This window comes from Urocampus carinirostris, chromosome 1 (genome assembly GCF_059441175.1).
Source record: "Urocampus carinirostris isolate Australia breed hairy pipefish chromosome 1, RoL_Ucar_1.0, whole genome shotgun sequence".
NCBI lineage: Eukaryota > Metazoa > Chordata > Actinopteri > Syngnathiformes > Syngnathidae > Urocampus > Urocampus carinirostris.
Window position 1 is genome coordinate 71,769,861 of NC_142349.1, and position 25,282 is coordinate 71,795,142.

The 25,282-nt window shown below is 43.1% G+C and overlaps 1 protein-coding gene across 3 annotated transcripts in view; it reads right to left on the reverse strand.

The window, feature by feature from the left end:
- Nucleotides 1–585: 585 nt before the first annotated feature.
- fam110b (family with sequence similarity 110 member B) overlaps nucleotides 586–25,282 on the reverse strand; it is a 53,853-nt gene continuing 29,156 nt past the window's right edge. For 2 of the 3 annotated variants that reach the window (XM_088320369.1, XM_088320370.1), the window contains exons 2-5: nucleotides 11,421–11,568; nucleotides 8,869–9,363; nucleotides 4,127–4,518; nucleotides 586–2,176 (exon numbers count right to left, since the gene is read on the reverse strand). In XM_088320369.1, coding sequence (XP_088176495.1) covers nucleotides 1,282–2,176; nucleotides 4,127–4,518; nucleotides 8,869–8,991 — 1,410 coding nt within the window. In that variant the 5' untranslated portion in view covers nucleotides 8,992–9,363; nucleotides 11,421–11,568 and the 3' untranslated portion in view covers nucleotides 586–1,281. Of the gene's footprint in view, nucleotides 2,177–4,126; nucleotides 4,519–8,868; nucleotides 9,364–11,420; nucleotides 11,569–20,186; nucleotides 20,253–25,282 lie in introns of those variants that run through there. The other variant, XM_088320371.1, reaches the window with a different exon arrangement.

The following is a 25,282-nucleotide window of genomic DNA, read 5'->3' on the forward strand; positions in this document are numbered from 1 at the left end:
TTCATGGGTTGACAGTCAAATGAAAACGCTACAAAGGCGAGCTACGAGGTGGCAACGCTGATCTGAAGACTGGTCAAAGAATGCAAGGCTGAATATTTGGCCCTCACACATCTTCAGTTTAACAAATCTGGCCCACTTTCTGAAAAGTTTGGACACTCCTTGTTTAATCTATCACAGTGTGCTATGCAAATCAGTGTTTCTGGCACTGTAAGTAATTTTTTTCATATTTCATATATTATTATCCATCCATCTGCACCGCTTATCCTCAGTAGGGTCGCGGGGGTGCTGGAGCCCATCCCAGCCATCTCCGGGCAGTGGGCAGGGGACACCCTGAACTGGTTGCCAGCCAGTCGCAGGGCACACAGGGACAGACAATTCGCTCGCTCATTCAAACCTAGGGACAATTTTGACTGGCCAATTCACCTGACATGCACGTTTTTGGAATGTGGGAGGAAACCGGAGTGCCCGGAGGAAACCCACGCAAGCACGGGGAGAACGTACAAACTCCGCACAGGAAGGTTGTTAGCTGGATTTGAACCCATGACCTCAGAACTGTGCCGCACACGCGCTATCCAACGCGCTGCACTGTAAGTAAATATAGTGTGATAATGAGATAAGCTCTAATGCCTTTTCATATGTCATCTATACCACTGGTGGTCTGGTGATAAAGTGTTGGCGCGCTTGCTGCTGCTGTCCAGTTTGATCCACCTTGCAAACAATAACTAACTTTTTTAGCAAGCGATACTAATTGACAGAATAATCATTGCACTATTATGTGTCCTCAGTGTATGAACAGGGTTGGGTAGGGTTTCTTTAACTGGATTACTTTTAATTACTTTTGGATTACTCCAATACCAAATATGCTAATAAAAGACAAAAGAAAATAAATATGAATAAAATAACAACATTTTGTGCAGGTTTGAGGAGTAACGGCAAAAATGATGATGGCAAGCTGTTTGGATTTATTTTCATTTTGTTTCTGTCGCATTTGATGTTAGTTTTGCCGGAGATCAAAGAGATCAAAGCCGGGAGAGAAAGCTTACCACGTGTTGTAAGTCATCATTTTATTCATATTTAGTTTATTTTGTCTTTTATTAGCATATTTGGTATTGGAGTCATCCAAAAGTCATTGAAGGTAATCCAGGTAAAGTAACCCTACCCAACCCTGTGCATTAAAGATACCAAAAGTTCAACAAACGTTGAAGCTCTTACTGTAGTCTCAATTTCATGCGCCTTATAGTCTGGTGCGCCTTATAGCGCGGAAAATACAGTGGGCGTAGCCTAGACATGCGAGACCTTCTGCGTCTCTCGGGCCTGTTTGATGCTGTACAGCCATTTGATAACCCTGGCGTTGCGCTCCACGGCGGAGATCCCGTAAGGAACTCGCTCCCCGGCCTCTTCGTCCTCGTCTTGCCCCTCGTCCCCGTCCGACAACCCCTCGTTGGAGGACCGTCTCGACCGGTCGCAGTCGGAGGAAATCATAGAAGCCGACCTGAAGTTCAAGCTGACGATGTCCGAGTTGGCCCTGGCAAAGTTCTCCGGTCCGACCGCCTCTAGCTCCTCGGGGTCGAGACCGCAGTAGTTAAAGAAGCGTTCCACGTCGGCCCCGGCTCTGGCGTAGCGGTCCGACAGGTCCGACTTGGATCGGTGCAGGGAGGACCGACGCGCCACGGAGGAAGCTAGCTCCAACTCCAGGTTGGGATCGCTTGAGGGGTCGGCGGGTTCTTGGACGTCGCCCGGGAGCTCTTGAAGGGTGGCGTTGCTGCAGGGTGACGGCGAGGCGGTCGGGCGAGGTAGCGAAAGGGCAGGCGGGGGCAGGAAGGCGGGGTTGGGTTTCGGCGGGAGCGGCGGCGCCGAAGAGCTGCTGGAACGAGCGCTACGCAAAGGTTTCCCGTTGCATAGCCGCAGAAGGTCGGAGGACGAGTGGGAAGACAGGAGAGGCGGAAGCGGGGAACGAGACCTTTCGGTGAGCGCCCCCTCGCCTCCTCTTTCGTCGCGGAGTCTGCTGAGGTTCAGGTTGCCCACCAGCTGAGGGCTGCAGCGCCCGCTGGTGTTGCCCGGGGGGATTTTCAAGGAATGGGAAAACGAGCGCAGGGAATGTGAGGTGCTCGGACTGGGGGTAGATTCCCGCGGTTGCTCGTTCAGAGCCATTGTTGAGCGGTAGGTTAGCGGCATCCTAGCAGAATGAAAGATACAGAACAAGTGTTAAAGAAAGACAAAAGGAAGGGGATATGAAATGAAATGATGTGCATTTATATAGCACTTTTCAAGTCAAGACTTCCCAAAGCGCTTTACAGTGTGCTTCACATTTCCCAGTAGCGGCCGTGCAGCCATGTAAGGCGCTAACCTGCTCATTGGGGGCATTAGGGGTTCAGTGTCTTGCCCAAGGACACTTCGACATGTAACACGGAGGAGCCGGGAATCGAACCTGCATTCTCTTGATCCCAATACGAGCGCTCTCCCTCCTGAGCTAACGCCGCCCATAAATCACGAAAGGCTGGACGATATGGCCCAAACATCACGATCAGTCTGCAACAAGATACCCGAAAACTATAAAGCTGGTGTAGCTCACCAATAAATCCCTACGGCTCTCGAGACTATTCTTTGCAAACATGGACATCCAGGACCGTCCAGTGAATCCATCCATCCATGATCTGCACCGCTTATCCTCAGTATGGTCGGGGGGTGCTGGAGCCCACCCCAGCTGTCTCTGGGCAGTGGGCAGGGGACACCCTGAACTGGTTGCCACCCAGTCACAGACCCCATTGAAATATTGACTCCAAAACCCGAGATGATTCAGACGGATAAAAAAAATCTGCCTAAAAGCATGTCTGCATCATTCCTGATTGTAATCCGTCCGTTTTGCACCATAATTTCCGTTTGCAAATGAACAGACACATACAATTATTTTCAATGCAGCCGTTAGCCTCTGACCTTTTGATTGACACTACTCTCAGTCAATAGCAGGCTTTTTTCTTGGTCCACAGCCCGCATTAGCCTATTAAGGCCTATATTGATAAAAAGGAGATCGCCTTCTTTAGCTCCGAATATCTTTAGCCAGTAGCCGGTTCAAATGATGATTGAAACATTGGTTAGCCATTTGTGTCAAACTTGTTTGCCAGCCCTGTGGTAAAGGAAGTCAAACATTTACAACTCTTTCTAAAAGTTGGCCAAAGTAAAATACACAAATGCAAAGTTTTTAGGGCTGTAAAATGTTTGTCTCCAAATAGCCACTTTTGAGAAGAGTTTGTGATATATATGTATTTAAAATCATTTAACAAGAACGTAATGTTGATAACTTGTGCAAAAAAAAACAAATTCCCAACTGGCTTAAATACCACAATTACTTTTTGTAGTCATGGTTGCCATGGCGCCCAAATGGACGCATCCGTGTGTGTGTGTGTGTCATGGTTGCCATGGCGCCCAATTGCCCCCCGTGTGGCACCAGCTGCAGCCAGATTGGCGTGTAATGAAATGAAATGATGTGCATTTATATAGCGCTTTTCAAGTCAGTGACTTCCCAAAGCGCTTTACAATGTGCTCCACATTTCCCAATAGCGGCCTTGTATTGCAGCTATGTACGACGCTAACCTGCTTATTGGGGGTATTAGGGGTTCAGTGTCTTATCCAAGGACACTTCGACATGTAACACGGACGAGCCGGGATTCGAACTGGGATCCCTTGATCCCAAGACGAGCGCTCTACCTCCTGAGCTACTGCCTGCCGTGTGGCACCAGCTGCAGCCTGTTGACAGATTGGCTCCCTGTCAGTATTTAAACTCTGTCCTGTCAGTTCCCTTCGGTCGGTCCGTCTGCAAATCTCTGTTTTTACACGGCAAACCCTTTTTCGCCTGTCCCGTGTTTTTGCTCCTGTTAGTCTCCCGTGACGATCTGTTTTGAGGTAGACCACGTCTGCTACCCCGTCCCGAATTACGACCTGTTTTGATCTCGACCACGTCTGTTCTTTGAGACTCTTTGTGAATAATGGCGTCACAAATAAACATGACTTGACTTGACAAACCAATGCCTGTGAGGCAGAAACAAATGATTGAAACAGCTTGTGTTCACAAAGTTGACCTTGAAGGTGAAACGAGAACAAAAACAAGTCGCAGCCATTGATCACGTACCTGGAAGGTGTCCAACTCCTTGTCAGTCCTCCAGAAGACCTCATCAACACGGCACTCTTGGCTCCACCACCGAGCCCTTCGGAGCCGGCTCCCGAAGACGACGACGAGTTCAGGAGGTTTTTGAGGATCTCCAGGTTCAAATTCTCCCGTTTTCCACTGCCGGTCGCACACGTTTCCGACTTGGCGTTGTTATTCGAAGGTTTGAAAGGGACTCCGCCGCACACTCCGGACGTTCTCTTGGAATGAAGGCCCTGAACGAGAACAGGCTTGGCCAGGATCGGAGGCTTGATTGGTTCCTGTTTGGCGTTGATAACCTCCTGGCTCTTAACATACTTTGCTTTGTCAGCTTCGAGTCTCTCAACAGCGCTGAGGCGTTTGGGGTTGGGTTCCACCTGAAACAGATGTGGTAACATTAAAAAAATTGGTACGTTTTCTGCATGGTTTCTTTCAAAGAAAGCATAAAACATCAAAGCGTCGCCGCCATGTGCGGCTGCCTTTTCCAGCAGCTGCCCTGCCCTATTGTTTTATTGTCTGCTCCTATCATCGGTGTTTTTCTTCCCGTTTTGACAACTACACTATGGATTACTTCTATCCTATGGACATGGGTTTTAGCGCACAAAAATGCGTTTATTCAAGGGATCAACTCCTTGCCCTGAAGAATTCTCGTGCCGGCGTGATGAAGGGGCCTATCGTGGAAGAAGAGCCGGAGCTAGCGAAGCGGCTAGCGGCGTTATAAGTCTTCGGTACCATCCGTAATCATGGTAAATGCGAACTCAATACCAAATAAGATCATCGAGTGCTGGTGGAAAACATCGAAGCGCACAGGGAGCGCAGTTGCTGTGTTTTGCGGAAACGTGGCTCACGTTTAGCATTCCGGACGCTAACGTGTAGCCACCCGGAGCTACCCGGCTTCTGCGCCGCTATACAGAGACACGAAAGCCGGGGGGAATCGGAGAGGAGGCGGACTTGCTAACACGAGGTGGTGTATCCCTGGATTTTCACAAAGAAAAGATTTCCATCTGCCGCAGGGATGTCGAACTTATGGACTGGCGTGACGTCATTCACTCCGCTGCAAGCACCCTTAGGGCATCATGTTCATCTGTTAATAAACAACGGGGTAGACTGCTGGAAGTGTGAATTTCCCTACGGGGATGAATAAAGTATCTATCTATCTATCTATCTATCTATCTATCTAAAGAATGATAATTGGGCAAAAAGGCCAACTGCATCTTCTGGCAGTATAGAATCATTTGGATTGTGTGTGTGTACTCTTTGTTTTTCAGAGTGCGTGTCCAGGGTTGAAACTCAATTGACTCATCTTATAGGAAAACATTCTCATGCTCGTCTGCACCAAGACATAAAAAACGTGACAGCAGTCCAATAACATTCAAATCTTTCTCATATAACATTAAAAAGAAGTAAATCATTTTAACAGTGTCTGAAACTCTGACAAAAAGTTACAGGACACTCTGAAAAGCTATAATGTTGCCTGCCCCATTTTTCACAACTAGAAACACAAAAAATGAAATGAAGCGCTTTTCAAGTCAATGACTTCCCAAAGCGCTTTACAATGTGCTTCACATTTCCCAATAGCGGCCTTGATGTCATGTAAGGCACTAACCTGCTTATTGGGGGTATTAGGGGTTCAGTGTCTTACCCAAGCACACTTCGACATGTAACACGGACGAGCCGGGATTCGAACTGGGATCCCTTGATCCCAAGACGAGCGCTCTACCTCCAGAGCTACTGCCGCCCCGACTCATCGCAAAAAAAAAAAAAACATTGTTGCAAAGTATTAAGGGTTGATCATCAGAATATATAACAGAACAACACTTTAAAATTAAGTTTATTGTAAATCTACTTCTAACATTCATTGCTTGTACATGAAGTCGCAGTTTTCCATCTGCCATCAGTATCAGTATCTTTCCACGATGCTTTTAATGTACGTTTACCTTTTGTAGCGTCTTAAATTTTGTAGCTTCTTTTGAATCTTTCTTCCGAGGCTGAGGTTTTGGCTTGATTCCTGACCACCTCTCCATTTTTCTTATGTTCTCTGTGCGTCTACTTTGGAAAATGATATGCAAATGCACGACCTTCGAACATCCGGGAGAGTCCGGAAGTATTCGATGGAGGCTTCGATTGGCTGCCGAGTATGCAAATTGCCAAACAAAAGGAAATTCCGAAATTTCGAAACCGAAGGAAGATTTCGAAATCGGAATAAAGCAAACGTTTGATTTGATATAAAAAAAAAAAAAGTTTTCAGACACTGTTTTTAATAACACCCAGGGAGTACAAACAGTGGCGGATAGTTGTATAGAAATGAGGATCAAACTGAACATTCTAAAAAGAAAAAAAAATAACAGCCCTTTGAAGGATCATTTTCCTCATCTTAAGTATTATTTCTTTAATTTTTTTTTAAAGAAATGTGTTATTACCTTACAAAAGAAAACAATATTCAAAATATGTAAAATTATATGCCCGTGGTGTAAGAATTGTTTTGTTTTCCTCCGACCCCGAAAACTCTCATCACCTGTTCCCGCTCCTTTGGCGCCAACTGTCTCGGACTCTGATTGGCTCCCTGTCCCTATTTAAACCCACTCCTATCTGTCACCTTTTGTCAGTCCGTCTGCAAACCTCAGTGTATACTAGGCAAGCCTTTTTCGACCCTGACTCCCACCTGTCCCGTTTTTGCTCCCGTCTGTCTCCGGCTACGACCTGTTTTGATTCTGACCACGTCAGCTCTCCCGTCCCGACTTACGACCCATTTTTGATCCTGACCAGGCCTTAGGCTTACAACCCATTCTGACCCGACCCCGATTTTGCTCTCTTGTCCCGGCTATCGACCTGTATTTTCTGTTCTAGACACCGCCATCTCGCGCTACGGAAGATCCACTTCCATGTTCGGATCACAAACTAAGTATGAGAGCGACTTGCTTAGCGTGCCTAGCTCACGCCGGATCGTGGGCATAGCCCTTCCTCTTTCCTTTAATAAAACTTGTGAGAAAGGTCACGCAATTGGGTTCTGTTTCCGTTCTGGTCCTGAAAAAAACTAAGACAATAAAGTTTGGCGAAACCCACGTAGGCTTTACTGCAACTACAAAACGAAACAAGTAAAGACCGGCGTGCTTGCTATATTGCTATGTTGGCAGCGGACAGCACAAAGCCAAAAAAATAATAAAAAAATAAAGGTTTTAGAGTTTACTTGATTTTAACTTATTTATTTGCCTGTCCCTAAAAACAGATATTGATTTGTATATTTACAGTGCATCCGGAAAGTATTCACAGCGCTTCACTTCTTCCACATTTTGTTATGTTACAGCCTTATTCCAAATTGTATTAATTTAATCTCTTATCTCAAAATTCTACACAAAATACTCCATTATGACAATGTGAAAACGTTTTTTTTTTTTTTACTTTTTTTTGAATTTATCAAAAATAGAAAACTAAGAAATCAGATTTACATAAGTATTCACAGCAATGTCGGCTTTTTTGTTCATCCTTTCCCTCAAGAAACGAGCGCGTATACATTTTTGGGTGAACGTAGGTTGTGTTTGGTTAATGGAGTCAGATAACTAATTTGAACAATTTGGTAAACGATACATTTTAGTATTTAATTCCCAACACTATTGGGCCAGAAAAACCCATATGAGTCGGTCTTTACCAAGTATCGTATTTTCCGCACTATAAGGCGCACCGGGTTATAGGGCGCACCCCGAAAAAAAACGTTTTTGGTCCTATTTTTGACATACATAAGACGCACCGGATTATAAGGCGCTACAATGGGAACGTGGACAAAACAGTCAGATAGTTCAGTCCAACTTATTACCCCCTTAACATTCCCAAATACGTGTCGAGAACACGTGCGGATGCGGTGTCCGTACGATGTCACTCAAATGCATCGTTCCATCATTCGGAGGGTTAAAGTCTTGGGATTCAAGAAATGCCACACATTCCTTAGTTTCTATTTTCTTTTTCGCTCGCAACTTTACTGTGCATATGACAATAAACACTTGGAATTGAGTTTAATTTAAAAACAAAACCATCACAGAAACATCGATATCACTCTGAAACAAGATACTGGGAAAATATATAGCCGGAGTAGCTCACCGAAGTCGTTGCGTTCATAATAATGTGCAGCCAATGTCCTCTTATAACCGTGAGTGCAGTAAATCCAGGAGAATAAAATATTTACAAATACAGAATAGAAGAAAATGCTTTCTGTGTGCCGTCAGCCACGTGCTATACGCATTCATCTTTTTCTGCCAATTGCAGGCTTTGTTTTGCCGTTTAAGCCAATGCCAGCCTGTAAATGATAAAAAGGATCCGCCTCTTAAACTCCGAATAACTTTAGCCAATAGTGATCGATTCAACTGATGATTGACACGTCTTTTTCGGCCAATTTCAGCCTTTGTTTTGCCGTTTAAGCCAATGCCAGCCTGTAAATGATGAAAAGGATCCGCCCCTTGACCTGCGAATAACTTTAGCCAATAGTGATCGATTCAAATGATGATTGACACATTGGTTAGCCAATGAAACGCCGGTAAATAAATCCCAGCATACACCGTGTACTACCTGGCGTTCGGGGGAAAATCTAGTCGGCGGCTGCAAGTTAGTTGGAAAACTTAATGTTGATCCATAAATAAGGCGCACTGTATTATCAGGCGCATGGTCAGCTTTTGAAAAAAATTAAGGCTTTTAGGTGCGCCTTATAGTGCAGAAAATACGGTATGCTGCGTTGTTACCTGTCTCCTGAAGTAGTCTGGCCCTTTGTTGAGGATTCGGAGCGGTACGGCGGAACTGAACGGCGCTGCGGTGCCAGTGGCCTTGCTATCTGGCAGAGCTGGAGCGAGTGTCTCTGTTGGCATGGCAACGAAATGGCTGGGGTGACCGGCCGTGATGACAGCGGGAGCAGGGGGGTTGACAGAGGACAGGGGCACTGAAGGACCCCCAAAACATGAAGACGCAAAGTGGGAGAGAGACCACCTACAGAGACTGGATTATCTTTTCCTTGATCGTCATCTCGAGCAACAAGCGAGTCTTCTGTGGTCTCTAGTGGTCAAGCTTGTTGATTGTTACCAGAAAGCTATCCATTAAGCTCTAAGACGGAAGGCGAGAAACCGAAATGTGGTCCATGTGGAACTGGAGAAACCCGAATGAATAAAAGAGGACGGGGAGTGAAGGACAAGGATGTCCCTCTGTCAGTCAACACTCCTGTTCCTTTCGGTGCTTCTCACAATCTGGAAAAAAGCACAAGGGAAGAAAACAACCGGCGGAGTTAGCATTCATGCTAATCATGACATCATGCATCCAAGCAACAACATCAGGAATAGATATAGGACACAGGTGTCAAACAGGCGGCCCGCGGGCCGGATTCAATCCCTTAGCAGGCCTGAGACAACACTCAGAGAAGCGCAAGACAAAAACAAGCTGCAGGTTGAAATAGGTCAACTTGACGTTGCCAGGTGCCTCTCACGAATACACTGTACTTGTATTTATTTCTCTCTCTCTCTCTCTCTTTTTTCCACCCCTTTACTCCCACTCTGTCTCTGTCTCGTTCACTCTCCATGACTCTCTTTTTCTCTTCCTTTGTTGCTCTTTGTCTCTTTCTCTCTCTGTGTCTTTTTAACCTCTTTTGCTCTAATTTCTTTTTCTTTCTTTTCTCTTTTCTCTCCTTCTGTCTTTCTATTTCTCTTTGGATTTCTTTCTTCCTCTCCCTTTCTTTTCCCCCACTCTCACGACTTTTTATCTTTTGTTTCTCACGCTCTTTCCCTCTCTCTCTTTTTCTTTCTTTGTCCCGCCCTCTCTCCTTTTCCCTCCCTCTTTCTCTTACTTCTTTATCTCTTTTTCTTTCTCTTTAATCTACTAGTCTGGCCCCCGACAGAATGTTTGTTCCATCGTGTGGCCCCCGAGTTAAAATGAGTTTGACACCCCTGATATAAGACATGCATTCATCACACAACGCTTCCAGCTCCCACACTCACAGTACAAAGTAGTCAAATGTGTTCTATGCAATTTCCTGATGCTTGTTTCTTTTATGGTTTTGCTTCCCCAGTCAACGACATCACCCAAGCATGTAGAGTAACTATTCAAAGAGACGTCTGTAATTGTTTTGGATAGATAGATAGATAGATAGATAGATAGATAGATAGATAGATAGATAGATAGATAGATAGATAGATAGATAGATAGATAGATAGATAGATAGATAGATAGATAGATAGATAGATAGATAGATAGATAGATAGATAGATAGATAGATAGATAGATAGATAGATAGATAGATAGATAGATAGATAGATAGACTTCCAGCAGTATCCTTTTGTTTTTTATTAACAGATTAACAGGATGGCCTCGGAGTGCTGTGTTGTAGTTTAGCAACAGCGCAGTGGATGACGTCACACGCTAGGCCAAAAGTTCGACGTCCCTGCAGCAGATGGAAATCTTTGTGCCCAGGGTTACACCACCTCGTGTTCACGTAGAGCGAGTCAGCCTCCTCTCGGTTTCCCGCAGGCTTTTGTGTCTCTGTCTGACCTAACAGCGCTGAAGCCGGGTAGCTCCGCGTCCGGGATGCTAGACGTGAGCCACGTTTCCATAAAACACATGTAAAACTGGACTCCCTGTACGCTTTGATGTTTTTCACCAGCACAACCACAGTTCACATTTACCATGATTACGGACGGTACCGAAGGCTTATAACGCCGCTAGCCGCTTAGGGTCCCCAAATATTGCCGGGACGAGAATTCTTCAGGGCAAAGAGTTGATTCCTGCCTTACTTCCTGTTTTCTGTTTTTTTTTTTCGATGATTGGTCCCGGTTACTTTTGTTTAGCAGGCGGCTAGCCTGCCATGATCATTTGGTATATTTATAGCAGGGTTTGTGTTTGTTTTTTTGTTCGCTCCCAGTTATCTTGGCTGCCTACTGCATGCTTTTGGTCAGCCAGCCTCCTGTTTTTCCCGCCGATCGGTCCTATTTAGCCCTCTTTAGCAACCAGTTATCCTGCAGTGTCCCGACTGGGTTACTCCTGTTTGCTCTCTGTGTTATTTTAGAAAGTTCACCTATTTCGGCTGCCTGCCATTTGTTGTACCATTGCTGCAAACACCTGCAACACAACGCCTGGGAAATTTCCACAAAAACTACTATAACTTAAGTCTTAAAATCTATTCGATGCTCCCAGGCACGCCCCCAGGCACGCCTAGACTGTCTATCCACCGGGGTCTCACAAATTTCTATGGGAAACACTGAAATGTAACATGAAAACTCATAAAAATTATATTAAAAACACACTAACGTTGTACCTGTAGTATTTCATAGCGTAGTAGCGCAGATTTAATGATTGCTACTTCTTCGGTGGTTTTCCAAACTTTGTTTTTCGTTGTCAGGAAGTACAACTTGATGCCTTACTCTCCTCCTCCAGGTGCTGCTGATTGTCGGAAGGGACGGCACCTGGAAAAATACAAAAAGTGAAAATTTTATGGAACTAAATCAACAACAGCACGTGTCCCAACTTATGTGAAGGGAAATGTGTAACTGTGTGGCATAGCATGGTTTCTTTTTGTTTCATGGATAACCTGCAGGGTCTTTGATAAGGCTGAAAAACTCCAAAACTAAACAACTGTTTTACTCAAATTGGAAGAGCCAGTGCCAGACATTTTTTGCCATTTCGACTCATTTTTGAAGGCCTACAGAATATTTAGTTTGAGGCTATTTAGATGGACATGAGACATACCCAAAGAAACAATAACAATTGCTAAGTTTCTTAAAAATATTAGTTTCTAAGGAAACTTCTGAAAACAGCTTTTTTTGAAAGGATGCATTTCAAGCAGAACTTTCACTTTGGTGCTTTTCTTTTGCATTTGTCATTCTTCCAATATCTAAATAATGCCCATAAACTTAAAAAATTACATTGTATAGCTCCTGATCTCAACTGATGTATGAGCGAAGCATGAACGATGCTTGAACTTTCACATGATTTCAGTAACCATGGCGATCGCGTTCCCTTGGTCGACTCCGTTCTCCAAGACGTGCACAAAACGTCATCCCTCCGTGTTCAGACGAAGACAATGGGACTTTTTCATCTTTCTTAAAAAGGAATAAGCTATGTTTAAGAGTGTACTGCCTAATACTATTTGTCAGGGTTGGGTAGGGTTACTTTAACTGGATTATTTTCAATTACTTTTGGATTACTCCAATACCAAATATGCTAATAAAAGACAAAAGAAACTAAATATGAATCAAATGAGTCAATTTTGTGCAGGCTTGGGGAGTAACGGAATACATGGAAGGGCAAAAATGATGTTGGCAAGCTGTTTGGATTTATTTTCATTTTGTTTCTGTCGCATTTTATGTTAGTTTTGCCGGATATCAAAGAGATCAAAGCCAAGAGAGAAAGCTTACCACGTGTTGTGAGTCATCATTTTATTAATATTTAGTTTCTTTGGTCTTTTATTAGCAAATTTGGTATTTGAGTAATCCAAAAGTAATTGAAAGTAATCAAACTAAAGTAACCCTACCCAACCCTGCTATTTGTCCATATCTTGCAACTCTCACCACACTGCTTCACTACGTCACCATATTGGGCCTACACACATTCCTTTGCTGGATGTGGGAAGCAATACTTGGGCTTACTTGATGTGTGGACAAAGACATAACTAAAGCCACTCCTGCCGTCGTAGAGTGATTTTTCATATTTAAATCATTCCCAGAGGCTTAATACTTACTAATAAGCAGTGCCGAACTCTTTATAACAGTTTTAATAAATACAACAAGACAAATTTATCATTACATTTTGGCACTCAGGGACAAAGGTTTGCATTTGAGTTGTCCTTCAAAAGTTGAGAGTACTTTTAGAAAAATTAATAGCAATTTATTTAGAAAATGATTTTTTTTCCTTGCTTTTTTCTTTCTTTGAAGTTTCATTTAAAATTCATTACCATACATAACAGATTAATTCAATGTGTAAACATTCACAGCAATTTAATATTTCGCAATTTATTTTAATTTCATCAAAAAATCACTGCAACAAGCAATTCTTTTATTTAATTTTAGTATTTTATTTAGGTAATGACCAAAAATCCCCAAGCTATCACACCATAGAGAGCTAGAACCTGTCACCAAATTTAAATATATTTGAGCTGTCATATCAAAAGAGGGGTCATTATTGCCCAGGATCGTTCAAACCACAGCGGCCAGACTTAAAACCCATCTGGAGGGACAAGAATATAGCAGAGATCTCAAAGATCACAATCATGCAAGCACTGGTTTCTTCTAGCTCCCTCTACGTTTGCGAGACATGGACTCTCACAGACAACTGGAAAAGAAAATCCAGGCCATGGAGATGCGATGCTACGGAAAATTTCAAGGCATCAGCTTCTTAGCCCATGTGACAACTGGAATGGTGCAACACCATCAGCGGGCACATTGGACCCTACCAAGAACTGTTGTAAACTGGGCACAGACGGAAACTTCAGTGGTATGCTCATGTCACAAGATCTTCAGGACTGGCCAAGATCATTCTCCAGGGCACAGTCCAAGGGGGCTGAAGAAGAACTGGGCCCACAAAATAGTCGGCTTTGTCCTTTCCTGCACAGAGCTTCTGTGTTGGCAGTCCAGTCCAGCTGCACACCCTAGGTCTAGACAAACCCTACACATTCGCCTTTGATAGTTACAGGTTCCGGGTGAGGTCTAGTCCTCTGAAGTCCACCACCCTCTCCTTGGTCTTCGTGGTGTTCAGGTGCAGGTGGTTAGCGTTGCTCCATTGGACAAAGTCCAGGATTAACTTCCTGTACTCCTCCTCCTGCCCAATTCTGAGACTTCCCACGATAGCAGTGTCATCAGCAAACTTCTGCATGTGACTGGACTCAAATTAAACCTTTTGAAACAACAATAATCAGTAATAATATGACTACTGTCATGAGATATTTTTAGAGTTTTATGTTCTCAGACAGGGGGGGCTAGTGTGCACTCTCATATTTCTAAAATGAGCCAAAACCCAAATTCCAATACAGCCACATTCCTTAACCTTCTAACAATGTCTTGGTAAGAGAAAAGTCAAGGAGAAATTGGGACTATTTAAAATCATTGTGCTTATAGTGTTTCCTGTACCACAAGAAGATCTGGTGGGCCACCGGGGTTTAATTCGTCCTACCAGAAACTCATTAACTTCCTCAATTAAATTAAATTAATTAATACGTTTGGATAAGTATACCATGATTAATTGTGTATAACACTTAACCCAGTTTTTTTTTTATTAGAAATCGGTATAAAACCTTGACCCAATTTTTCACATTATAAACTTTGACCCCGGTCCCCCCTAAAGTGTAGACAAAATTCCATGGGAAACATTGGCATTCGTTTAAAAATTTCATAAAAAGATGAGTCATTAACTCAACATCAACATTTTGGACGATATGCCTACGTCAACCAAACAATCTATACTCATTTCTATGTGTCCGACATATAAATTAATAAGCAATCAATGTTTCTGGAGACGACAAGGCAGCCGAGTGGTTAGCGCGTCCGCAGTATAGTTCTGAGGTCATGGATTCAATTCCAGCTACCAGGCTTCCTGTGCGGAGTTTGCATGTTCTCTCCGTGCTTGAGTAGGTCTCCTCCGAGCACTATGGTTTCCGCCCAGATTTCAAAAACATTCACGTCAGGTGAATTGGCCAGTAGATGGGTGGTTAGGTCAGAGGTCCAGGGTTCAAGTCTAGCTACCGCAGCCTCCCCGTTAGAGTTTGCATGTTCTCCCTATGCCTGCGTGGGCTTCCTCTCCGCAGTCCGGTTTCCTCCACATTCCAAAATCATTGTTCATCTTAGAAATTCTCCATTTCACTTAACTGACTTCAGCACATGTTTAAGCAACAAACAAACTACATTTTTATTCACTGAAATGCAGTTTCGTTCTCCCACAAGCATATTTTTTAGCGATCTTAGAATCGGGAAACATTCTTCTGAATAGTTGGCTAAGTGGTCGGCCATAGCGATTGGAACACCATGTTCAATGATCGCTTCAGTAGATAACACTTCAGCATTTATGACGACCAAAGAATCGGTTGGGGTGACAAAAAAAGTGGAGATTTTGCCGCTGGACTTACTGTCATTTGCATTTGATTTGTGTCTTTTCATTTTCACGTCGCTAATTTCTCCATGACCCACAGAAAAGTCTTGTCTACACAGTGTGCAGTTGGCGTAATTTTCACCTTTTCTCAATCTGATAATTACTCAAGGGAAAGCTATGGAATATTCTTCACAAAAGCACTGACATTTTCGTTTCGGTTTCACAATTTTCTGCACTTCTCCGGTAGACTCCAGCACCGCAGGTCGTCTGGCAGTTGTTTGAAATGGCACTTTGCCTCCATCTTGCGGTGGAATGTTTTTACGATTTTATTTTTTTAAAAGGGGAAAACCGTAGTTTATGTGACCCAACCGTAACTCCGTAGTGGGTTAAAGAAAACCGTACTCATTACGGCAAAACCGGAGTACTTGGCAGGTATGCAAATTAATCACAGGTTAACAAACACCAACACAAAATTCCAGTTTTATAACGGACACATGGCAAAAGTCTATCAAGAAGCATTTTTATTCTCCTGCATTTCCCCTTTAGAAAGGGTGTGCCCACAGAGCCACAGAGGGGACCTGATCAATTCTTTATGCTGACCTTTCCCCAGACAACAAAGCCGAGTCACTGATGCCTTTTTCACCATTACTCCAAGCAATGATATCACTCTGTCTGCCCCCCCTATGCTCATATTTCTGCTCTCTCATTGCCCCTCGATGCAGATGATTACAAATGATTTCATGTGTTCAGTGGTTTACAGACCAGTAAATCTATTCTAGATCTTACTGGGGAACGGAGGTAGTTGTTTATGACTTAAGGAACGTTTTGCTGTATTTGTTCTTGTTATATTGATGGAGTCCAGAGTAGACCTCTACAACTTCATTAAGTACAGTGGAACCTCGGTTTTGGAACGCCTCTCAGTTTGAACAAATCGGTGTCCGACCAAAAATTTTGAGAAATTCTTGCTTCGCTGTTCGGTCAAAAAATCGGAGTTTGAACGCCGGTAATGCGTGAGTGCGTACGCTAGGGTGCGATGCTGAGCAGCGTACGGGTGTTTTAGCCCCTTATTATGCCTCCGAAGAAAGTCAGTGCAAGCAGCAAAGTTGCTACAGGTTAAAAAAGAAAAGTGGTGCGTACAACTATTGCATTTAAGAAAGAAATAATAGCCAAATATGAAGGAGGTGTGCAAGCGCCTTCTGCTGACCACCACAAAGGTAAGAAATCCTATTCATAAGATTACGATAACGCGAACGTACGATTAGCCTGGGTTAGCTTTAAGTTTACGTTAAACATTCAGGGTGTTGGAACGGAGCCCAACATTGAGGGTGTTGGAACGGAGCCCCCTTTCCAATGAGCCGCTCACCACTTGTTGTGGAGACCCGGGTGCTAAATGACTTGTAAACAACCTAATTTTTTTATTTTTACACGTTCATGTTAGGGGAATCTTTCGTACGGAAGATTACGATAACGCGAACGTACGATTAGCCTTGGTTAGCTTTATGTTTACGTTAAACATTCAAGGTAAACATTCAGGGTGTTGGAACGGATTAAAACGATTTACATTATTTTTAATTGGAAAAATGATTTTGGTGATCGAACAAATCGGTTTTCGAACAGGGTTCTGGAACGGATTATGGTCGAGAACCGAGGTTCCACTGTACTTGCTTTTTATGTTTTGTGTCATTGTGTACAATAATTCGATCTTCGTGCGCGTAGGTCTCAAAGCAAGCAATGTTCAATGACTAGGAACAAAACGACGGGACTACAGTAGGCACGCTGTTATGTCTAATTGTGTCAACTCACATAAAATCACGACAGTCATCATCAGGAGCCTGAGCTCTCCTCGGATTACTATGTCGGGGGTGGAGACAAAAGAGGCCCGCCAAGCAGCTAGGTCGCGATCGGCACGCTAGAGAAGCTGAACACGAGCCCACGCAGAGCTAACGGCACAAAAAAATAAATCCCACACGAAAATATTATTGTTTGAGACTTCAGGATTCTACAGGCTGTTCCATCATGGATGTATGTATAGATTCAATGAAACATGAATCAGATAGCTAGCAGTCTAGCTAGCAAGTGTCTGAAAACTGCAAACTCCTGTAAAAGCCCAGGACGGGCACTCAGGTTTACGCTGTTGCACAAACAAGAATGCAGTGAGTGACAGGCCATTAGAATGTAAACACTTTTTATGATCTACCAAATTGTTAATTGTTTTTTATCATTTTAGGGTCCAAATTGTGTTTACGTAGTGAGCAATGATTACGAGATTAGAACTGGCACTCCAGGGAAAACACGTAATAAAGTCATAAAAGACGAAAAGCATGTAAATGCTGAAAAGAAGGGGGCCAAGTCCTGAACCCTGCGGAACACCACAGGTAACACTAAAGGGCTCAGACGTCATTTGACCATATTTAACACAGTGCGTCCTATCTGAGAGGTAGGATCTGAACCATGAGAGGACGGTTCCTGAGAGACCAATCCATTTTTCCAACCGTTCTCCTAAGATATTAAGGTCCACAGTGTCAAAGGCAGCACTAAGGTCCAGCAGCAGCAAGATTGACGAAGCGCCGGAGTCCAAAACAAGATAAAAAGAATATCTGGATGCCACCAGATGTCAATTCTCGCAGGGCACTTTGACCAAATGACACCACCAAACTAATAATAGAGATTCGTTATAAGAGCACTAGGTTTTAAACTCTCCTGGCAAAGGACAAACAGGATACAAAATCTGTTTCTTCTACAACTGACAGCTTAAAGGACCATTTTAAACCTGCAACCAAGTCCAGTTTACACAGGAAAATAAGTAAATTAACAAGAAAAACTAGGATAAACTCAACAAAATAATACATGCTGTCAGCATTGACAAATTATATTGGAAAGGGTAATTCAATTTATACTACTGTTTACCTTACAAGTACACACTCTTGCATCAATTGAATTAACAAACCTCACATCCAGATCATGTAACACCACAGCCAGACAACCATGTTTGTGCCTTCCTCTCATTTTATTTCCCAACACTTCTGCACTACATACTCTTTTAGGGTTAGGGGTTTGGGGTTAGGGTTAGGGTTTAGGTTTGGATTTTAGGCTCAGGGTTAGAGGTTTAGGGTTAAGGTTAAACGGCCTGCATCCATTCTTTCCACATGTCCAATCCATCTCAGAACATTTTGACAACCCTCTCAGCAAGCTCTCTCACCACACCAACTCTTCTCCTTACTTCCGAATTCCTTAACCTATCCAACCGTGTCACTACACTCATACTACGCAAACAGCATTTCTAAGACATTGAACCTATTACGCTTATTTACTCACAATCCCCGCACCTCTGAGCCATATATCACTGTTGTTACCACCACACCTTCAAACAGTCCTTGCTTTGCATCCATTGGTAGATCTCTACATTTGAACAATCCTTTCAGCACACACATCTGAACCCATCACCCACCCTCTTCTTCACATCCTCCAAACCACCACCTGCTGCCACACACGAACCCAAATACAACTTATTACTTTACTCATGTCTCCATTCACCTGAAGCTTCCTTGTCTTACACACTCAATCAAGCACTCAGTCCTACTGCAGAGTCATCCACCAAAGCAGTGTCATCTGCAAACAATTTTATTCTATTTTCTATCTATCTATCTACCCTGGTTATATCCCTCAAGAGGGGTGACAAACAGCTAGACAAACACATACAAAAAACAGAGAAAATAAAAAAGGGAAAAGTAGCAAAAAACACACACAAAAATGTTTGGAACATGACCAAACCAAATCCCTAAACACTCAAACAAGTAAAGCACCTCGGCACCCGAGTTGGTCATGCTTTCGTCCCTCCAGATGAAACACAAGAAAGCGGCCATGTCACTCGGGTCAGGGTGACACGACACAATCTTCTGTTCAACAGCAGAGCCCGACAGCTTTCACTGGTTTACCCCTGCTGCATCATAGAGGTGCCCTGCCCATCCCTTAGAACACGTCTAAACATCCCACTATCCTTTTACAACACCTCTCCACTCATTTCTATCACCAACAAGAGCTCTACCTTCCACTTGATTTAGACCTCTTTCCTCTTTCCTGCAGTGCATCCACGGCCTTCCTCTTAGTCTCCTTCCATTGACTTCTGCTCTGTAGATCCTCTTCAACATTCGCTCCTCATCCATCCTCTCCATGTGTCCAAACCAACTGAGTACTCTCTTATCCACACGCTTGCTCAGTTCCACGACTACTCCAGTTCTGGCTCTGGCTACTCCTCAAACACTTCATCTCAAAAACGTTTAATTTCCTTTGTTAAATCTGCGTTCAGGCTCCAAGTCTCTGCACCATACAACACAGTCGCCACCATCACACTCTCATACGGTCCTCTCTTTACATCCATACTCATACTCTTGTTACTCATCACTCTCCTCAGAGCACCCAAAACATTGCTTCCTTTATTCACTCCGTGCAATACCTCGCACTCCATTCCACCAACTCCACCCACATCACATCTCAAGTACCTAAAGCTTTCAACTTCTTACAGTACCCGTCCATGCAACCTTATTTCTAACGCCATGCCCACTCCATCACGTGAACACTTCATCACCTTACTCTTCCTAAAATTCACACATAACTTACGCCTATTCTTATTCTAGTTTACTCAAGTAAATTAAATATGCTAGCAGTTTGGGATGGATCAACCGACTAAAAGTTGCCAATAACCCCTCGACCACTAACCATGCCACAAGGATTCTCAGACCTAGAAATGGAAGCACATGTTTATGTAATTTACAATCAAAAGCCAAAGAAGCTAGCTGAGGGTTTACTCTACAGCAAACATGTCCCAGTTACATTTATAACTCAAAAATCCAAAGTTCTTCATCAAATTGCAATCTTTACCAAGAATTTAGACAGTGTTTTACAATGTGTCTGATTTAATTTGATTGAACAACAGTCGTCAGTGAATCTACCGAGAAGATACCATGAAACCAAATAATAATTCAAAGCAAAATCAAAGACATGTTACCTGAGATGCAAAACTCACTCATAAAAAGTGAGTGTTTTGTCTTTTGAAAGTGAAACTAATGACCGCTATGTCACCTCCACCTCCTGTGGAACTCACTTGCAGAGTCCGGCAAGTCTTCTAATCTTATTACAGGATTTCCGTCCCTGGTGCCTGACAAGGTGGCCAGCATGTGCCATCTGCAATATGATGTCTCTCATATGTAAATGAGACAGCCAATTGGGAAAGGGATTTAAAAAGGACAATAATAGGTGATAGGTTGTTCGTTTTAGTTGTCCAATTTTTGTATGTTTTTGTCCGTTTTTGTTTTATCCTGTTTTTCCAGCAAGAGACATTCCTTGGAGGAAAGTTTTTTCCTTTTTTGAAGGTTTTTTGCCTCTCCGTGTGATTACCAATCTATTTTTTTAAATTATTCGAGATTAACAACATGGGGGAAAATGTCAGGTTTTCAATGATAATCTCTTGAATTTCTGTCTCAAGGTAATTAGCTTGTTTTTATATTACTAAATATAAAAACAATCTTTCACACACACACACACGAAATAACGTTTCAATAATCAGTCTAATTGCATCTCTTATATTATATACTATATTCTTTTATTGTGAAATGCTCATATGTGCTGTTTCTCCGTGAAGAATAATAAATTACGCCCACGTTGTGGGCGGGGTCTCTTTCCCTTGTAACAACATCACATGGAGGACATGAGTGAAATCTGCTCGTGGTATGATTAGATTTTAACAATATATATGTATTTTATTTGGGTAAATATGGCCACGAAATAGTCTTAATAATGATTGACTTTAACAATAGGTTACCTACAAGCTGAATTGCCGATGTGATGACTTGGAAGACAGGGTTACGGTCAAGGAAGCTCAGGTCGTTTTTGCAGGAATCTAATCCTTGACATTAAACATTGCAACAACTAGCGAAATCATTTAACATGAGTTAAATGCAGCACAGAGTGGAATTGTTTTGCTTTGTTTACATGCTACAACTAACCTCGTAAGGGAAGAGTTCATCGAGCTTAGCGGTGTCAGAGTGAGGTTGCCTGTGCGTTGTCATTAATTAAAAATAGGCAACCTACCTCACATGCACCAGGAGTGCTAAACAGTCTTGCTGACCTTTTCAGAGACTAAGGTTAATTTAGTTCAGAAACAAAAGCATTCATTCGTGTTGGAGAATATAGTAATACCAAAGGCAATATTATTACCGTAAATTCCGGACTATAAGCCGCTACTTTTTTCCCAAATGTTCAGCCCTGCGGCTTATTCAGTGAAGCGGACAATTTATGGAATTTTTCTAATGGGGTATAAAAGGTAAGATTAAGACCAGTAGAATATGTGCGCCATGTATAATATGTATTTGCAACTGTATATTTTTGTAATGTATTTATTTTTGAGATTTATTCTGTTATGTGTTCTACGGACGAATCAAAAAGAAGGGGCGGAGCCAACGCGGGCTGATGGGAAGTGGGGTAAAGCTGAATTACCGGTAGATCTGTCCGTTGTCGCAGCGGACAATAGTGGATATATATTTTTCCCACCCTTAACTTTGGAAATATACATTTTGTTTCCTTGGATTACTTTCAACGGGACCCGGACTTTTATACATAGGTGCGGCTTGTGTAAGTACAAAAGTGGCAAATCACCTAAAAGGTGGTGGGTGCGGCTTATAATCGGGTGCGCTCAATAGTCCGGATTTTACGGTAAACATTCTAATTGTATTATGAAAATATATCGAGTCTTTGGTTCAAAGGACTATTCACACAGATATTTTTAGTAGAGTCCATCCATCCATCCATTATCTTCCGCTTATCCGAGGTCGGGTCGCGGGGGCAGCAGCCTTAAAAGGGAAGCCCAGACGTCCCTATCCCCAGCCACCTCCTCCAGCTCATCCGACGGAATACCGAGGCGTTCCCAAGCCAGCCGAGAGACATAGTCTCTCCAGCGTGTCCTGGGTCGCCCTCTGGGCCTCCTGCCGGTGGGACATGCCCGGAACACCTCCCGAGGGAGGCGTCCAGGAGACATCCTTATCAGATGCCCCAGCCACCTCAACTGGCTCCTCTCAATGCGGAGGAGCAGTGGCTCTACACAGAGTCCCTCCCGGATGACTGAGCTTCTCACCTTATCTCTAAGGGAAAACCCAGACACCCAGAGTCACTGTCATTATATTAAACTTTTGGTCTCTTCTTTTGGGGGAGATCCAAATATACTGTAAAGCAATAGTAAAACAGAATAGACTTATCACCTACATTTACAGTAACACCGACTGGATTCTTGTCTGACAATATTTTAGTGACCGTCCCTAAATGAAAATTGATCATGTTTGTACTGATTCTTTGATAAAAATATAAAAACAATAATATTAGAAATTTAACAAATTGATATAAGATACCGAATCGCACTCAAGCTGCGGCTAATGGCTCTAGATTTTTATTTGTTACCAGTGTCGACCAGGCAGCACGGCGGCGCAGTGGTTAGCGCTTGTGCGGCACAGTTCTAAGGTCTTGGGAACCTCCTGTGTGGGTTCAAATCCAGCTACCGACCTTACTGTGCGGAGTTTGTATGTTCTCCCCGTGCTTGCGTGGGTTTCCTCCGGGCACTCCGGTTTCCTCCCACATTCCAAAGACATGCATGTCAGGTTAATTGGCCGGCCCAAATTGTCCCTAGGTGTGAATGAGCGAGTGAGTTGTCTGTCCCTGTGTGCCCTGCGATTGGCTGGCAACCAGTTCAGGGTGTCCCCTGCCCACTGCCCGATGATTGCTGGGATGGGCTTCAGCACCCCCGCGACCCTAAGCGGTGCAGCTAATGAGATGAGATGAGATGAGACCAATGTAGACCTTAGAACGTTTGGTTTGGAAATTTCGGAATTTCTGTACCTTTGGCAATTTGCATACTCTGCAGCCAATCAGAAGCCTGCATCGAATAACTTAGTGCTTCCTGACTTTACTGAGCGTTCTAAGGTCGCACATTTGCAAATCATTTCCCAAAGTAGACCCAGAGAGAACACAAGAAAAATGGAGAAGTGGTTAGGAATCAAACTGCTGAAGCCCAGAAGAAAGATTCAAAAGAAGCTAACAAAATTTATGACGCTACAAAACGTAAACGTACATTAAAAGCATCGTGAAAAGAGGAGTTCACGTGGCTTGTAGCAGACGACGCAACGCAAACATTGCACGAATGAAGATGAGTAAATACAGGTACATACTGAAGGCAGATGGAAAACAGCGATGTCATATACATGCAATGAAAGTAAATTTATAATAAACTTACATTTTAAAGTGTTGTTCTGTTATATATTCTGATTATCAATCCTCAATACTTTGCAACAACGTTTTTTTTACGATGAGTCGTCTTATTGCATTTCAAGTTGTGAAAAATTAGGCAGGCAACTATATGGTAACTTTTGCTCATGAGTTTCAGACACTGCAAGGGCATTAGGTGTTCATAGTTTTGCCTAAGACTTCGAAATTACTCGTATACATCATCATTGTGAAGTGACATAGTGGGTTTCAGGAGACCATTATCTACGTTGATTGGATACTTGTGACGGCAAACTTTATTTACCAGGGCAGCGGTCGTTGCTTCCAACATGCCAATTGCACGGCCTGATAGGCAACTCTGCCCACCTGAGCGGACCCCACTGTTTATAATTCAAATGTATCGCCCTGTAGCAGTCTCAATAAAACAATAATGAACCAAAATAATGGAACTTTGATTTTAAGGTTCTGTTGGTAGGATACAAACTCATGCTTGGACTTCAGCTGGTACAAAATGCTGCAAGCAAGGCTTTCAACTAAGACAAGAAAGTTTGATCACATGACCCCGATTTTAGCTAACCTGCATTGGCTCCCTGTTAGCTTAAGATGTGATTTTAAGGTTCTGTTTGTAGTATACCAAATCATGCATGGACTTGCTCCCTCATATCTTTCAGATTTAATTTCCCCCTATGTTCCGGTCCGGAGCCTTCGTTCTGAAAATGCTGGTCTACTCGTGATCCCAAGAGCCAAGAAGATATCCGTAGGTTTGAGGGCGCTCTCCATTCCCGGTGCCTTGGAATGCTCTTCCGCTTGAGATACGATCTGCAACCTCAGTGGAAATGTTGAAATCTGAGCTTAAAACACACTTCTATTTGATAGCATAAGAATAACCTATATTTCATGTTGACAATATCTGTGTATTATTTGCCCTCATGTCGGTTTTAGATCAGGGGATGGTGTCATAATAGTCTGTTTGCAATAGTCAGCCCTTTGAGACTCTTTGTGATTAACGGCTATACAAATAAACATGACTTGACTTGAGGTTTTTGAGTTTTTCCTTTCCCTCATGTAGGTTTTAGATTAGGCGATGGTGTAATTATTGTGTGTGGTTTGCAATAATCTGTGGTCTGTGCAGCTCTTTGAAATTCCTTGTGACCAAGGGCTATACTAATAATTAAGACTTGACTTGACTGAGCTTTTTGAGTTTTTCCTTGCCCTCGTGTAAGTTTTAGATCAGGTGATGGTGTCATAATAGTCTGTGGTTTGCAATAATCTATGGTCTGTGCAGCCCTTTGAGACTCTTTGTGATTAAGGGCTATACAAATAAACTTGACTTGACTTTTCTTTTTGTGCAGCCCAGAACCAAAGAACCCACGACTCTGTACTGGTTTGCTGCCTGTCGGTTGGGGACCTCTCAGTACTCAAACTGATGTTAATTTTAGAATGCAGTATCACAATGATAGTATTTGTAACTAAGACAAGAAAGTTTGATCACATGACCCCGATTTGAGCTAACCTGCATTGGCTCCCTGTTAACTTAAGATGTGATTTGAAGGTTCTGTTGCTAGTATACAAAATCATGCATAGACTTTCTCCCTCATTTCTTTCAGATTTAATCTCCCCCTATGTTCCGGTCCGGAGCCTTCGTTCTGAAAATGCTAGTGCAGTAGTGATCCCAAGAGCCAAGAAGAAATCCGCAGGTTCAAAAGCGTTCTCCATTCGGGACCCCGTGCTGTGGAATGCTCTTCCCCCTGAGATTCGATCTGCAACCTCAGTGGAAATGTTTAAATCTAAGCTTAAAACACACTTCTATTCTGGAACATATGAATAACCTATATT